Source organism: Chrysemys picta, chromosome 10 (assembly GCF_011386835.1).
Source record: "Chrysemys picta bellii isolate R12L10 chromosome 10, ASM1138683v2, whole genome shotgun sequence".
In the NCBI taxonomy this organism is placed as follows: Eukaryota; Metazoa; Chordata; order Testudines; family Emydidae; genus Chrysemys; species Chrysemys picta.
The window spans coordinates 88,000,456-88,017,082 of NC_088800.1; the positions used below are offsets into that span (position 1 = coordinate 88,000,456).

Genomic DNA, 16,627 nt, shown 5'->3' on the forward strand with positions numbered 1-16,627 from the left:
TCAAGGTGGATTCTGGCATAGCCTAGTCTGCCAGTTCACACAGTATATTGCTGAACCCTGAATCCTCCAATAAGCCGTGAGGTTAATGAGTGCTCACTAGACCCACAAAGGGCTGTAACCCACTGTCAGAGTTTCAGTATTCCATTTATTCTGAAAATGAAACTTCAGGTAACTAGTGTCTAGACGAGTGTGAAAAAGATTACAGGAAAATGGACGACATTGCATGGGCATGAGTAGTAAGTAATTGGTGCTGCTTTCAGAGACAATTCCAGTCCACTGCACCCAGACTGTGCACCTCTCCTCGGTGCTGGCGGGTCTCAGGACAGTGAAAATCGGCACAATTTGTCTTTCTGTGTTCCCACCCACAGTTAAACCGTACCCTCCGTTCAATCTGACTGCCGTGTTTTCAGATGGATATAACATCTCTTGGAAAACCATCTATCAGAACTCTCTGTTTTACTATTTGGATGATGAGCTGGAATATGAGCTGCGGTATAAGAAGAAGAGTGACACCTGGGAGGTAAGAGGGAAGCAAGGATACCCATGAAATTGCATGTACCAGCAGAACACGTGTGCAGGCATGAACCAAAGCAGGAGAAGCCCAGGAACTTGTCAAATAATAACCCCGAGCTCTGATGTGGGTGGGTGAGGAGAAGATGTCCTTGTGGTGTACGTGGTGTTTTCATTTGATTGTCTTGGCTGGAAACAGAACTAAGGTTGAAGCAAGATTTGGAGGTCGGGATAATTTATCCTTGTGTTTGAGAGGCTCTGTCTTTTGTAGGCAAGACTTCTAGCTCAGGCCTGTCCTACACCAGATGAATCGTACACCAGGCCAATGCTGCAGCCACCCAAGGATTAGCAGAGGCTGCTCAGCCGAGGTGCTGTCCTGTCAGAAAGCAAGAGGAGTGTGAAATAGGTTCGCCTCCCTCCCAGAGAAGTGTGACATTCACAGCTGTGGGGTTGCTGCAGTCACCCAACTGTACAGTGCCCGTTCTAGTGGGGGGACTCTGCGGTGCAGCTGTCAGCCCTAGCGCTGCCTTGAGCGCCAGGCTCCAGGGACCGTGGCCACGGATGTAGTGCTGCCACTGATGAAGCCCAGCCTCCACTAGGCCTGCTTTGCTGCCCTGTCGTGTCCCTGGGTATTTCCTGGGTCTGCAGTCATGTCTGCAGCTCCCCAGGCAAGAGTCCCCATTCATGATACTGTCATGTGAAATCAATGGGGATGATACAGGACAGGAGAGCCTAGGGGCTCTTAGGTCCTATGCAGAGATCCAGACTCTGGCTGCCTGGCTCCCATCCACCCTAGGTACTGCTAGGTACAAACATCTCCGATAGAGTTACTGCTTAAGGCAAATTGCATTGCAGACTCTGCTCCCCCTGAGAAACAGACAGGCCGTGTGCCTCTCTCCTTCAGCCATAAGCGTAGTTTGACTTCTGTATTTGGAGGGGTAAGGGGTAGAGGGGTGAGGCTCGGTGGGGGGATCTGGGTGCATGGAGGTGGGGCTCAGCGGCGGGGCTCTGGATGCAGGGGGTGAGGCTTGGCAGGGTGGCGATTCAGGTGGGGGGCTCAGTTGGGAGTTTCTGGAGGTGGGGGGGGTCTGGCTGTATGGAGATTAGGCGGATGGGGGGGGCAGCTCCCAGCTCCCCATACAGGGACCCCTCCCCCTGCAGCTGAGGAGTGATGGGGGCAGAAAGCAGGGTGGGGGGTACAAAGCTTCCTGGAGCCAGGGGAAGTTCTTGGGGGTGGGTCTGACCCAGCCCCCGGTGGCTCCCTGCAGGGGAAGTCATGTGTTCAGACCTGTCTAGCTACTAACAGTGTGATAGATCAGGGCATGGCATTTCAGAGGGGAGCTGAGGGTCAAAGCATCGCCTTCTGCAAGGAACTAGGGAAGTGCTAACCCATCAGTGCTGGAATAAAGATGGATGGGCTCGAAAACCCAGACCTTGACACCCACAAGACTTTGAATGCTTACAAGCTAGGTCTGTTTTGTAGGCTTAGGCCTGTCTCCAGTGAGATGTCATTGCTATTTAGAAGGCAAAGCAAGAGGATCAGATGGTTCTAAAAGGTTACAGTTAGTTGGTCTAATATTGAAACTGACACTTTCTTAGTCAGAAACAGAACCTTTGGGGGTGGGGAGCGAGAGAGGGCTGGGAATGAACCCTCAACTTCTGCTAAAAGCTGCTTTGGTGTTTCACTTTGCACAGAATCAGAAGAGTAAAGTGATCCCAGAGGACGAGCGAAGCGTGGTGCTTCTGCCACTGGAATTCCAGAGGGGGACAGACTATGAGTTCCAGGTGCGAGCCAAGCCCCGGCCTGGCTCTGACTACGTGGGGGTTTGGAGCGAATGGAGTTCCCTGCTAACCCTGAAAACTGAACCTGAGGGTAAACAAAACATCAGCCCCTCTTTGCCTTCCTGTCCTTGCTGCATCCTCCCCTGTCTGATGCTAGCCAACAGTTCCAGAAAGTCACAGCACAAAGCTCAGCCCATTGCTTGTTCAGCCCTCTAATGGAGCCAATAAACCCCCAGATTGGTCTGCCAGACTCCAGATTTATTAATCTGGGCATCCTGCAATGCCCACCTTGTCTTGGGAGCATTAGGGGAGGGTATAAATTAAATAAATTAATGGAGATATCCCATCTCCTAGAACTGGAAGGGACCTTGAAAGGTCATTGAGTCCAGCCCCCTGCCTTCACTAGCAGGACCAAGTACTGATTTTTGCCCCAGATCCCTAAGTGGCCCCCTCAAGGATTGAACTCACAACCCTGGGTTTAGCAGGCCAATGCTCAAACCACTGAGCTATCCCTCCCCCCAGTATGTTGAGGTGTACTGGGTATTGGATTATAAACTGATGCTGATGTAATTTGGGCACTTTGCATTGGTTTTACAATACGTAATACACCTTGAGTTTAGAGGGTACGGCTATGCTGCATTTTAAAACGCATGGCAGCAAGTCTCAGAGCATGGGTCTACAGACTCAGCCTTGTGAGGCTCACACTATAGCACTAAAACAGCTGTGCAGACATTCAGGCGCAGCTGGATCTTGGGCTCTGAACCCCCTCACCCCCAGACTTCAGGGCCTCAGCTCCAGCCCAAGCGTAAATGTCTACAGAGCAGACTTTAGCACTGTAGTGTGTGGGCCTGGTCTCTGAGACTCACTGCCCTGGGTTTTAACATGCAGGTAGACATAACTAGGGAGGCACTGTCATCTGAAGACAGAGCAGTGAGGGCTATTACCAGTTCTCTTTTAAATGTTGGCCTTCCAGGATCCTGCTGGCATCATGATAGTTTTCAGAAATCGGGACAGCCTGAGATGATCAGGTTCCACTACTGGAGTTCAGGGTCCCCCATTCAGATCCAGGGGGTTGGATTCAGGGAGCCTGCTTTCAGATTTGAGTTCAGGGCTCTGACTTTTAGGACTGGGGAGTTTATATCCAGCTTTGAGACTGGGGTTTGGTACAGCAATCCGGCATTCACATTATACAGCATGTGATTCTGACTCATGCATAGAGCTCATGCCAGTGCACAAAGCAACATAGGTAGCATATTTGGCCAAGTGGGTAGAGGGTGCTTCCACCGGTGCCTTGCAGGAGTATTTCCTCAAGTTGTGCAGGGGGAGACTAGGACTATTGGCATATGGCAAAGGACTTCCACCTGCCAGAGCCGGGCTCTCCCCTGAGGCATATGACAAGGGTGCTTTCTGCTCTGTGTTGTAGGTTTATGTTGTAGATGAGTCCATATGATGTCTTTGCATCCCTCCCCCTGCACCCCAGGCCACTTGCCTGCCTCATCATCCAGGCCCCCTTTACTTGCCTACTTCTGAAGCCACTGGAAGGTGTCCCAGGCAGGTGCTAATCAGACACAGCTGACCAATACCAGATCAGGGGTCCTTGGTACAAGGAGCTGCACATTGAGTCCTGTGTCTCCTAATAGAAAGTGATCCAAGAAAGTGCGATGTCCGCAGGATGCGGCTCCATCAGAGCTGTGGACAAACAGCCCAGATTGCAGTCAGATTCTGTGCTGCCCATACCCCTGCCATGGGAGCGATACCATCTGGGCTCCCAAAGAGGAAAGAAATGCCTGACCCCAGTTCCAGAGAGCTGTGCCGCAGGCCAGCGCCTCAGAGCTCACAGGAAAAGATTTGGGGTGTTGCAATCCCAGTGCTTTTCCACCCCTCTGTCCTTGACCTCTCCTGCTTTCTCTGGCATCTTTAGACAGAAGCCGAAATGCAGGATAAGAACTGACTAACCCTGCTTGGTTTGCCCTCAGAGAGCCCAGGAGTGCGATGGCTGGTGTCGCTGCTCGCCTTTGCTCTGGTCGCTGTCTCCGTCACAGTGTTCCTGACGAAACACCAGAGGTAAGAGCACACAGGGGGTGTTGGGAAATACTCTGTTCGGCATCTGCTGTATGTGACCTCCCAATCCCAGGTTTTCTGATCGTTGTCAGTCCAAGTCAGCAGCTAATCAGCGACTGTTTGCACAGCGCTGTTCCTCTTCCCCGGGAGGCGGGGAGGGGATTCCACTTTCATTAGTAACCCACCATGAAAGGCACAAAGACTCAGCCCTCTCCTGTGATCTCCTGGGTGAACAGGACTGGGGCAGTGCTTGGTGGACTCACAACCCTGTCTGTGCCCACAGCACTGCCCTTCCCAGAGATCTGCTGCTGCCTGTGGCAAGCTAGCTCCTGGCCCTTTGTTGTTAGCACGCTGACTCCTCAGCCCTCCCCTTTCTGAGGGGACTCTGCCCTCTAGCGGAGCCCTGCTTCCAGTGATGCCCACGTGGGCTGGACTTTTCGCCTGCCCTTCTGAATTGGGAGCACGGCTAATTGCTGCTTGTGTGAAACCCACAGCACCTGGGGCAAGGTGAGAGTAGAGTCTCTAATGATCCAGACGGGGGCACCTGGGAGCAGAACCCAGACCTGGCAAAGTGTACCTGCTCCAAGCTGGGGGAAGGAAGGTCCCTGGGGTTTGTAGCCTCCAGGGAGCCTGGGCACTGGGCATTTCCAGGCCTGGGAGACCATTTGTAGGGTTGGGGGGCAAGGACGACAAAGTTCGGGGGCAGAAGCTGAGAGCCTTTTTTCAAGACAAGCCTGGGGCCTGAGCATTTCGGGAGGGGGTGCTGAGCATTATGGGAGGCAGGGATCCAGGCTCACATGTTTGTTGAGCAGAGCCTGGAGGCCACGCCAGTCGAAAACTCCATTAGCCTGGCCCATCCTGAGACACAGGAGGATGGAGCATTACCAAGAGGGCACATAGGTCCATTTTCTTAGCAGAACCCGCTCAAGGGGAATTAGGCTCCCAGCAAGGCCTGGGCAGGCGACTCCAGCTGCTCAATCCCAGATGCTTTGGCTTAGGCCTGTGAAACATGCCTGACACTGAATCCTTGCTCTTGCTTTCTGTTCCAGCATATGGAAAAAGCTGGGGGTTTTCATCCCGGATCCTGCTCCCTTTTTCAAACCACTTTACGTGGTACACAACGGAGATTTCAAGGTATAAATGGAACAAATCACGTCCACGAGCAGAGGTGCACACTGCAGAATTAAAACAAATGGCCCAGCTCCTTCACTCAGGCTGGGGCTTTCCAGAGGAAGCAGTGGGAGGAGGAGTCTAGTGCAAGAGAATCTCAAGTGACACTTGGGTGCAGGTTTGAATTTACCAGTGAGTCTGCCTGTGGAAAGAGCAGGCCTGCTGGCCAGCTTTGGGGGCTGTGGAGAGAATAATTTGGGGGAGTCTTTAGCTCTCCACTTTCATTTTCAATCTTCAATTTTCTTGGCCACTTCATCATTTTACCCCCTTGGGGCACCTTTTACAGCAGTAGCACAGCAGATTCACTCACGACCCTAGGGGAGCTAAACCAGCTCTGCACAGCCTCTCCGTGCTGCTTTGTATTTGGGCCTCTATGTTTTCACTGCACCAGAATATGGCTCTTGTGTTGCACCTTAGTATCATAAAGATTTTACACCCAGGACATAGCTGGCAAAGCACTCTCTTGTATACCCAGTAGCCATCTGAGTGGTCTATGAGGTGCAGTCTAGGACCATTCTCATTACAGTTTTCTGCTTATGCTGGGAACCCAGTGTTAGCCCTAACAATTCCCCCTAGGAGATATTTTAATCCAGAGAGCGGTTGTAGGTAATAGCCTGGAAACATGGTTAGAGCTGGAGGGGTAAATAACCAGCCCAGTAACATTTGTCAAGCTGTAGCTATCTCTGAGTTAGGTGCGTATCCTTCTGAAGTCATAAGAACATAAGAACGGCCATACTGAGTCAGACCAAAGATCCATCTAGCCCAGTATCCTGTCTTCTGACAGTGGCCAATGCCAGGTGCCCCAGAGGGAATGAACAGAACAGGGAATCATCAAGTGATCCATCCCCTGTTGCCCATTCCCAGCTTCTGGCAAACAGAGGCTAGGGACACCATCCCTGCCCATCCTGGCTAATAGCCATTGATGGACCTATCCTCCATGAACTGATCTAGTTCTTTTTTGAATCCTGTTATAGTCTTGGCCTTCACAACATGTTCTGGCAAAGAGTTCTACAGACTGTGTGTTGTGTGAAAAAATATTTCCTTTTGTTTGTTTTAAACCTGCTGCCTATTAATTTCGTTTGGTGCCCCCTAGTTCTTGTGTTATGAGAAGGAGTAAATAACACTTCCTTATTTACTGTCTCCACACAAGTCATTATTTAATAGACCTCAATCATATCCCCCCTCAGTCATTTCTTTTCAAAGCTGAAAAGTCCCAGTCTTATTAATCTTTCCTCATACAGAAGCCATTCCATACCCCTAATCATTTTTGTTGCCCTTTTCTGAACCTTTTCCAATTCCTATATATCTTTTTTGAGATGGGGCAACCATATCTCCACACAGTATTCAAGATGTGGGTGTACCATGGATTTATATAGGGGCAATTTTCTGTCTTAGTCAGTAACTTTATCTAGTTCATAGAATCATAGAATATCAGGGTTGGACGGGACCTTAGGAGGTATCTAGTCCAATCCCCTGCTCAAAGCAGGACCAATTCCCAACTAAATCATCCCAGCCAGGGCTTTGTCAAGCCTGACCTTAAAAACCTCTAAGGAAGGAGACTCCACCACCTCCCTAGGGAACCCATTCCAGTGCTGTTACCCTGATTCTCTTCTCACTTAAAAACAGCCAAACTCTTTTTTGATGTAATCCTTAACAGGTCCCTCTCTGGCTACATGGCATGCAAAGAGCAGGGTTCACAAAGGAATTCTGATGGACTTTAAAGTGAGGCGAGAAAACTGTGAATTCCAAGTGTGCTTGTCAGTCATAGTCCAGAGGGGACCCTGCCATACAATGGATGAATGGGGATAGTGCCAGTGTCCGAAGGCAGATTTCACATTACCTCATCTTCCTACACAATACCGGTTGTTAAAGCAGCTCTTATTAGAGGCACTTCAAAAGCTACTTCTTGTTTCTGTTTCTTCTCTGACCCCCTTGGGAGAAACACCAGCTGCGCCCTAATGTAGAGACTTTAGCCAGGTGCCCAAAGAGACCGTTGATTAAAATGGTAAATTTTCATATTTTCTGCTCATGAGTTCATGCAGAACAAAATAAAAAATGCCTCCCATTACAATGCCTCCTCCCAGCTCCCCTTCTGATGTCTGCTCTCTTCTTCCATTTCAACCTTACTTCGCCACTTCCCTTCTTGCACCTGCACTAAACTTATCAAGCCTATCATGCGCCTCTTACCTCACTTATTGCTGAGGAGTTTGAAACACGTTTCTTTATTCCTGGGTGTTTCTTCCTGAGGCTGATCAGCCATGGTATCTACACCGGGGACTTTGCCATCTTGTCTCTCTCACTGGAGTCATTCTGATGCCTCAGCATAAACCGCTTTCCCTGCACATGACCCTATCTTTACTGCATAATAGTTGAGCGGTTACCTAAGCCCCAAAGCCAAGCAGCATCTGACTCCCACAATGAGTTCCCAGTTTTGCACCATGAGACGCTAGCTCAGAATTGCAGAAAATTACAATATATAAAAAATGGACTAGAATAGTATATTGAAAATATTATTATGCCATCCCATAAATGAATGGTAGGTCTGCACCTGGCACACCATGTGCTGTGTGGTCACAGCATCTCCAACAGAATATAGTAAAAATAGAAGGTGTTCGGAGACAAAGAAGTGAATTGATTACAGGCCTTGAGACAGTATGTATCATGAGAGACTGAAAAGATTGGTGTAATTAGTTCGGAGGAAACAAAGAAGAAGGGACTTGACAGAGGTATACAAAATACTGCCTGGTCTAGAGGAGAATCACTGCACACTCCCATTCACCCTCTCTCATAACACAAGAGCAAAGGGACCTTAAAGGACAATGAAAGGCAACACACTTAAAATTGATAAAGGAAGGAATTTTTATATAAGTCACAATAAATATGTGGAATTCACTGCCACGAGATATCATTGAGGCCAAGGGCTTAGCAGAACTCTAAAAGGACCGGCTGTGTATCTGGCTAAAAGCGCATGCACAGTTACATAGAGAAGATAAACAATATAAATTTATATCTCCCGTTTCAGGCCGTAAGCCAGCTCAGCTCTCTGATAGGGTAAAGAAGAAACTCCCTCTCAGCAGGGTGAGGCTGCTAAGGTCTCTTACTAACTCCCTGAAAGGGACCCTCAAGTGCTGCCACATCCTGCCCCTCTGGTACCCTTAGCCCAGGGGTGGGCAAACTATGGCCCGTGGGCCGGATCTGGCCCACCAGCCGTTTTAATCCGGCCCTCGAACTCCCGCTGGGGAGCAGGGTCTGGGGCTTGCCCCACTCCGGCGCTTCAGCCAGATAGCAGGGTCAAGAGCCGCTCCACGCGGTCCCTGGAAGCAGTGGCATGGCCCCTCTCTGGCTCCTACGGATAGGGGCAGCTGCTCTGCACGCTTCCACCACCCCAGCACCGCCTCCACAGCTCCCATTTGCCGGAAACTGCAGTCAATAGGAGCTGCAAGGGCGGTGCCTGCAGACAGGGCAGCGTGCAGATCCACCTGGCTGCGCCTCCACATAGGAGCTGGAGAAGGGACATGCCACTGCTTCCAGGAACTGCTCGAGGTAAGCGCTGCCCACACCCTGCACCCCTGAGCCTCCTCCCGTGTCCCAACCCCCTGCCGCAGCCCTGATCCCCCTCCCACCCTCCAAACCCCTCGATCCCAGCCTGGAACACCCTCCTGCACCTCAAACTTCTCCTCCCCAGCCCACCCAAGAGCCCGCATCCTCAGCTGGAGCTCTCACCTCGCCATGCCCCAAACCTCAGGACCAGCCCTGATCCCCCTCCCACTCTCCGAACCCCTTGATCCCAGCCCAGAGCACCCTCCTGCACCCCAAACCTCTCCTCCCCAGCCCCACCCAGAGCCCGCACCCCAGGGGTGAAAGTAACTTAAAGGACTTACTGGTACGCCGGAGTCCTGAGCGGGGGTGTGTCCTCAACCAGAAGAGGCGTGGTCTCAACCGGAAGAGGGGGGGGGCCTTTCGAGATTGAAAGGCCCTGGGGCTCCGGCTGTGGCTGGGAGCCCCAGGGCCTTTAAATCACCCCGGAGCCGTCAGCTGCAAAGGCGGCTGGGAGCCCCAGGGCTCAGGGGCAAATTAAAGGGCCTGGGGCTCCAGCCGCCGCGGAGCTCTGGGCCCTTTAAATCACCGTGGGAGCCCGGCTGCCGGAGCTCCGGTGGCGCTTTAAAGGGCCCGGGACTCCCCGCAGCAGCTGGAGCCCTGGGCCCTTGAAATCACCGCCAGGGAAGCTGGTCCAGTCCAGCATGGCGTACTGGCTCTTGCCGGTACGCCGTACCCGACCGTACCATCTCACTTTCATCTCTGCCGCACCCCCAACTTTCACCTCAGCTCTCACCCCCGCCCCCCCCAGAGCCTCCTCCGGCACCCTGAACTCCTCATTTCTGGTCCCACCCCAGGGCCTGCACCCCCAACCAGAGCCCTCACCCCCCTCCTGCACCCCAACCCCAATGTTGTGAGCATTCATGGTCCGCCATACAATTTCTATTCCCAGATGTGGCCCTCGGGCCAAAAGGTTTGCCCCCCTGCCTTAGCCGGAGGCTGAGCCAAGTCAGACAAGAGCCTGGAGCTTGGAGCTAGTCCCAGCTGTGGTTCCAAGGCAGCCCTGGGAGGCACTGCCCGCTGGGAGCTCAGCAAGTGCGGCCAAGTCTACTTACTACCCTGAAAGGAGGGGGCGAGGCAGGGGCCGTGCTGACCAACCACTGAGGTAGGGCAGGTTGGGGAAGCAGAGAAGCGGCCTTGGGGGAACTGTGCTTTCCTGTTTGTTGCATGGAAGGAATGTACAATTGGAGACATTTGCTGATTTGGTGTCAGTTTGGGTTAAACCAGCGCCCCTGAGATAACCCTCAACCCCGTAGGCGACAGGTGTTCAAACTGGAGTGACTCTTTTTCATTGTCCTCAGCAGCCCTGCCCTGAGCACTGCTGATCCCAAAGGATCTCTCAGCGCTCTGGAGAGAGGTCACCTCCTGCTCTGGGGTGGAAAAGTGACAGCCGTTCTCCATTGGATCGGGACAGAGGGTTTTGCCCGCTCTGTTCCTCATTGGGCTGCTGAGAGGGAATGAAAGGTCATTCATTTCTAAGTTACAAAATGGTGAAGCTGAGAAACTTCTGGGAAATTAATAAAGTTGCAGAATAAAGCAACAGTCGCCCACACAGTTATCAGCCGCAGCACGAAATGCACAGACAAGGGCGCTACAGAGGATGTGGTGACCTTGCTAACACCTGAACAGGGACTTTATTACCAGCTGGCAAAAAACAACTGTTCTAGGACACATTCAACCACAGTCTGTCTGCACAAAACCAGGCAGCTGAGAAATTCTCTTCAGGTAGCACTGAGGGACAAGGCAGTGGGAGCCCAACACTCAGTAGACTTGTCCCGCTTGTCCCTTCTTAAATGCTTTGGAGTCTTGGTAGCAGCTGTGGGTAGCAAGTGCTGGGGGTGTGAGGGTCACTTATGGCTTTGTTTTCACTTACTCTTTACTTTGTGAGGATCCCTCTGTAGCTCTTTGCTCTCCCCAGGCAGGGGCTTAGCCCAGGGCTGGTTGTTGTCATTTTTTTATTATTATTTTTAATTCAATGAAAATCTGTTCAGTAATTTCTGAGTTATAGAAGAATGAAAAATACCAGCTCCAAAGCTGCTCTGTTTACAGAGGATGGTATCCCAGCACCTTTGGCTCTCTAGGCCCATTTATTCCATCACGATTCCCATACCAGCCCCGTCCAGAGCTGGTGGAATGAAGGGTCTCTCCATTTTTGTCTGTGGATGTGCCCGGCATACTCTAGTCCTGGATCTGGCTGGCAGGGAATAAGTGATTCCCATTATTAAGTGCAGACAGCATTGTTAGAGAACAAATTGCAAGAAATACAGACAGAACTGAAAGCAGAGTAGTAGTGCTTACTAGTTATTTCATACAATTCTTGTTGCACGCTGAGTGGAACTGGACCCTTGGGAGAAGGAGTGAGAGATAGCAGGCGAGCAGCAAGTACTTTCTGCCTGTTTAACTCCAAGAAAAGGGGTTTGCGCTTTTTTTGTAAACAGCCTTTTGCACGTCTGAGCACCTGCCCATTCCTACCCTTTACAGCTGTCAGACTGCCAGGGTTAAAAATCAAGTAATCAACATAAACCTTATGATTGCAGCTTTAAATGTATGTTTTCCATGTCGCGTGTGAGACGGTAACAAGCAGTATTCCAAACCTGACCCCAACGTTTCACTGCTCTGTCTAGTTAGACTGAGAGTAGTTTGGGGGCAGGAACTGTGTTTTTCTAGATATCTGTAGAGCACCCAGCACAGTTTGGGCACTTCTGCAATATAAATGATTGATATTAATTAGTATAGGGCCATTGGAACAACATCTGGTTTTAGCTAGGGCTTGTCTTCACTACCGCATCGGCACAATGCTGACGGGAAAGTGCCCTTCCGTCAATGTAATTATTCCACCCCAACGAGAGGCGGAAGCTATGTTGGCGGGAGTGCGTCTCCCACCAGCATAGCATGGTGTGGACACAGGTTTAAGTCGATGTAACATACATCGCTCAGGGGGGTCGTTTTGTAACACCCTGAGTGACGTAAGTTACATCAACCTTAGAGGTAGTGTAGACAAGCCCCTAGAGTTTCAAAGAGAATTAGAGGATTCAGCCAGGAGTGATGGCTGTGAAATAAAGACAATGAAGTATTTATTCTTCTTTGGGCCATGCCCACCGAGCATGAGGGCCCCCCCACTTCAGACAGATGTGTCCCAGCCCCTAGGGGCTTATGAGCTAAATCATAATGTACACAGGACATGACAAGTGAGGGTGAGAACAGAGCAGAGGGGGGTGTACTGGGGCTGGGCAGGTCACACACAAAAACTCGGATCATGTACACTCCTAAGGGAGCAGAGGCCAGGGCAGTGCTGCAGCAAACGGGGTTTGGGGCATTCTAGACATGGGGGCAGCATGACCAGCAAGCAGAGCCCTGTGTGTGAGAGGATGCCAGAGAGCGCTAAGGCTGGGCTTGCTGGGTCGGATGCAGCCGGAGGCAGGGTCCCGGAAAGGGGTAGGGGCTGTGTGATGAGGGAGCAAAGGCCAGGCCAGGAGCTTGACCAGCAGAGTACAAAGGCAGGGACACACTCCAAGCTTGAGGGGCAAGTACAAAACAATGAAACAAAGAGCTAGATAAAACTACCTAATTGAATTGACTTGCAGATAATTCTGCTGTAGCTGCTGGGTCTGGCAATAATGCCACTGAAATTCTTGCCATTCCCGGTCAGTTAAGAGTCCGATTTCCCTCTGAAAAACAATTCAGGTCCTGGGGCAGTCACAAGCCACAGCCCCACTGCCACCTCATACCACCCCTGCCCATACCAATGTGATTTTCCAGCTGCTGGCCACCACTGAGTGCAGCGTTAATAACCTCTCTCCTTGTGTCTCTGTGCAGAAATGGGTTGGTGCATCCTGTACCAAAGCAACACTGGATTTCTTTGAGTGGGGGATTGTCCTTCCAGAAGTTTTAGAAGTTTACAGCAAACACCTTTCCCACAACACTGCTGCTGAGGAGCTGAAAGAACTCAATAACGATCACCCTCGCAAGACCCGCGTGTCTTGCCTGGCCATGCACGGTCAGGACAGCCAGTCCCGTCTGTCCAGTTTGAACAGTAGCAGTGGGATACAGGACCAGTCATATGGTCATCTCTCTATTGACACCGTAACTGTGGCTGATGAATTTACACCTTGTTACTCACAATGCAACTGTAACAATGCTCACAGGGATCATGAGCATCTGGATGCTGATGGAGAGGATGGCTACCCCAAGGTTAATCTTGACGGCGATAACAATGAAATTTCCAGCAGTTTGCCCCTGGCTGCCCTGAGTGCACAAGATAACATAATTTCCTCAGGCTCCGTGTCTATGGAGCACTCATGGAGGAATGCAAGTCCCTCGGTGCACCATCTGATGGCAGAGGCCCTGGGAGGAGGGAAGGGGAGTATTTTAGAGGCCCTTTGCCTGCATCATGAGCAGTGGGATTTAGAAAGTCCAGCTTCTCTGCCTTCTCCAGATGGTGAAAGTGTTTCCTATAGCGATGGCCCTTACGACTTTTTCTCTCCTAATACACGAACTGGTGATGGTTACCCAGCAATTTGCCTAGATTTAGACACCATTGACAGTGGATTTGTGGACTCAGATTGTGGGAGTCCAATCGAGTGTGAATTTGAGAAAAGCAGTCAGACCAATTCAGGCTGTAGTTCTGGATCCATCACACTCGAAAATGAAGGAGAGGACTTCCCACGGAGTTACGTCAAACAGTGGGTCTCCTGTCGCTCTGCCACACCGTCCAGTGGGACGCAGACAAACTAAGGATTCGTGCTCCTTGCCATTTCCAAGCCTGTGCACTAATACAGGAGCCCAGAAAAACTATGCAGCACAACGGGAACAGAACCAAATTTGCTTAGTGCAAGCAGCCTGTATCTCATGCAACTTAAACTAGCAGCTGCACAGAAATTTGCCTTTCTCTTCTCCTATCCACCCTAGGTTCATGTCACATCAGATCTGACATGATCACTTTTTGACAGCTTCTCTGGTCAGAGTGGTGCACACTGAGCTATGGAATTTCATTTCTTCCATGCAGGAAAAGCAGCTGCACCCTGGGAATGGACCTTTAGCTTGGGGAAATGCACAAGATTTTGAAGCCATGTTTATAAAGAGAATATGAAACTTTCAAATGACTCTTCCTCACTAGTCTCACTCGGCCTGAGAGTTTGGTGGCATTTAGAGCTTTTGTAAGCATCATCACCCAAATTTTAGGTGTGTAAGAAACTGAGCAGAACTCAAGTTTCAGGGCTAAGTTCCAGTCAGGCATGACTGTATATTCTGCAGACCAGAATCTTACTCCCTCATTCTTTGTACCTACATCTTAATGTCATAGTTTCTCAGCAAAGCAACACCTTCCAACTCCAGACAAATTCTCACTGCTTTAGGGGCTGCCTCTTTAAGCAACATCTTTTAAAATACCTTCTAAGCATGTTAATTATAGCATTGTAGCGGCTTGTAGATTTATGCAAGAAATGCAGGGACTATGTGTCTGTCTGTCTATAATGAAGCCCTGACCCAGGCCTTTGGGCACTACTGCAGTATAACTGTTCACCTGTACTAAACCTGGACTGTTCCTGCTTGTGATAGAGCCACTGCACTGGGACATGACACATGCACTGGGATCAGGAAAAAATTTGCCTCTGGGTGTTTCATGATTGCATTTTGTGTTAATGAGGATAACTGCATTGTAAAGTTAATATAATATTGTTAGTGAGTGTAAGGGCCTAGGCCTGCAGTCTGCTACATTTCCAGTGTAATAATCCTGTTCTGTCTGTGATACAAATAAACTCCTCCTTCCCCCCATCCCCTCTATCCTCCCTGTTACCTGGGATTCCTGCAGCCTCACCAGTTCTCCAAGGAGAGATCAGGCATCATCCAGTAGGCAGCATCAGTCACCATTCACAAGCACAGAGTAAAGGATCAGTGATCCAGGGTCAGGAGGAGACCTGTTCTGGGCTTGCAGAGTATCTCTGAGCCAGCAGGGAACCTCTGGCCCAGAGGCAGCAGGCCTGGGCCTCTGTTCATAGGAAGTGCCCTCCCTGCAAAATCTTCAGCTTGGCTTGCTCATCAAGATGCAGAGAGCAAGGAGAGCCCTTCAGGCTCATTCCAGGGATTCCTCCCCGAATTCTGGAATTGTATCAAGCCAGGTTTAGAGGCAACTTAATGTCTGCCTTATGCCCCTGGATGTAGCCCCGTACCTCCCTGCAGAGCCCCATCCTCTCCAGCCTCAGCCCCTCTGCTGGATGCAGCCCCCTCTTGGCACAGCTCCTCTGCCCTCATCCCTCTATATCTCCGTGTGCAGCCTCCACTTCCTCCTCTGGCCCCAACTTCCTCCCCATTGCAGCTCTGCTCCCCTCCTTGTCTGTCTCCTTCTGTGGGGCATGTTGCAGCTTCCTCAAGGTGCTGTGGGGTGTGCTAACCCACTTGCTCTCACGGGGGCAGCAGAGGAGCACATATGCTTGCTCCATCTCTTGCTGCTCAGCCGGAGACTCGTGAACAAACTCAGTCACTTTCAGTGCCTAGTTAGCTCTGAGATATTAGACCGTTCTGACCCTGACCACGCACAGGCCCCGGGGAGGGAAGTCCATGCAGAGATAAGACCTTTAAGATCTGCAAAGAGGGGCTTCCCACTACGGGCCCCCTCTGCCACAGCATCACCAACCCTAAGTGTCAAAAGTCACAAGCTGGGCCCCAAACAAGCATTAGATTTTTACAAACAATACATTCCAGGTTCTTATTTACCATCTGGTTGCAGAGCCCCCAGGCTGCACTTGGGTCATGTTTTCCTCCACAGCCATGAGGGCTAGAAACTTACCTTTGATTGCTTTTGAATGAAAGCTGAATATTCTCCTGTAATCACATGACTCAAAGAGCTGGGGCTTTGAGCGAAACATCGGCTACCGCAAAACTAATGACAGTATCGTGAGAGTTGGCGACCGTGCTACTGGCAGGAGGGGACTCCCAGCAGAGACCAGTTCTGCATGGCCGGAGGAGGGGCACTCCCAGCAGAGACCAGTTCAGCACGGCCGGAGGAGGGGCACTCCCAGATGGGACCAGCTCAGCATGGTTCCTAGCTGCTTGGCTGGGGAGAGACTCCCTTCCAGCTCATTTGGTAGAACTGCTGACTGCCAATTAGGAGAGGCCTAATGGGTCTCAAGTGTGGCATTGTGGCCAGGAGCTCTACTGTACCTACCACCTCATGCTGAGAGCTTGGCTGATCTCATGAACAAAGCAGAATCAAGCTGGGTTTGTACTTTGATGGGAGCCATCCAGGGAAAACCCAGCGTGTTGTGGCATTAGGGACTGAGGAAGGGGCACACGTCCCTCTGAATCAGCCCTGACCCCAGTGCCTCAGCACAGTGCTAAGGTATGCTGCGTGCATGCTCCACATTGGGGAGTCAATCGGGCTGCCTTCCGTTCTGGGTTAGTTGTCCCCACAATGCTCTGGTATGGTGCTAGGGAGTGCTGGCTTCCCATCATTATGGAACACAAAAATAGGGGTGTGGTCCCAGGCTCTTGGTCAAATTGCATCCGGCCT

General features: G+C 50.9%; 1 protein-coding gene across 2 annotated transcripts in view; it reads left to right on the plus strand.

Annotated features, from left to right (window-relative positions):
- IL21R (interleukin 21 receptor) overlaps positions 1-14,892 on the plus strand; it is a 30,742-nt gene extending 15,850 nt beyond the window's left edge. For both annotated transcript variants that reach the window (XM_005288890.4, XM_065560372.1), the window contains 5 exons: positions 369-520; positions 2,206-2,383; positions 4,269-4,356; positions 5,403-5,487; positions 12,937-14,892. In XM_005288890.4, the coding sequence (XP_005288947.1) occupies positions 369-520; positions 2,206-2,383; positions 4,269-4,356; positions 5,403-5,487; positions 12,937-13,854 (1,421 nt within the window). In that variant the 3' untranslated portion in view covers positions 13,855-14,892. The remainder of the gene's footprint in view (positions 1-368; positions 521-2,205; positions 2,384-4,268; positions 4,357-5,402; positions 5,488-12,936) is intronic.
- The last annotated feature ends 1,735 nt before the right edge of the window (positions 14,893-16,627 follow it).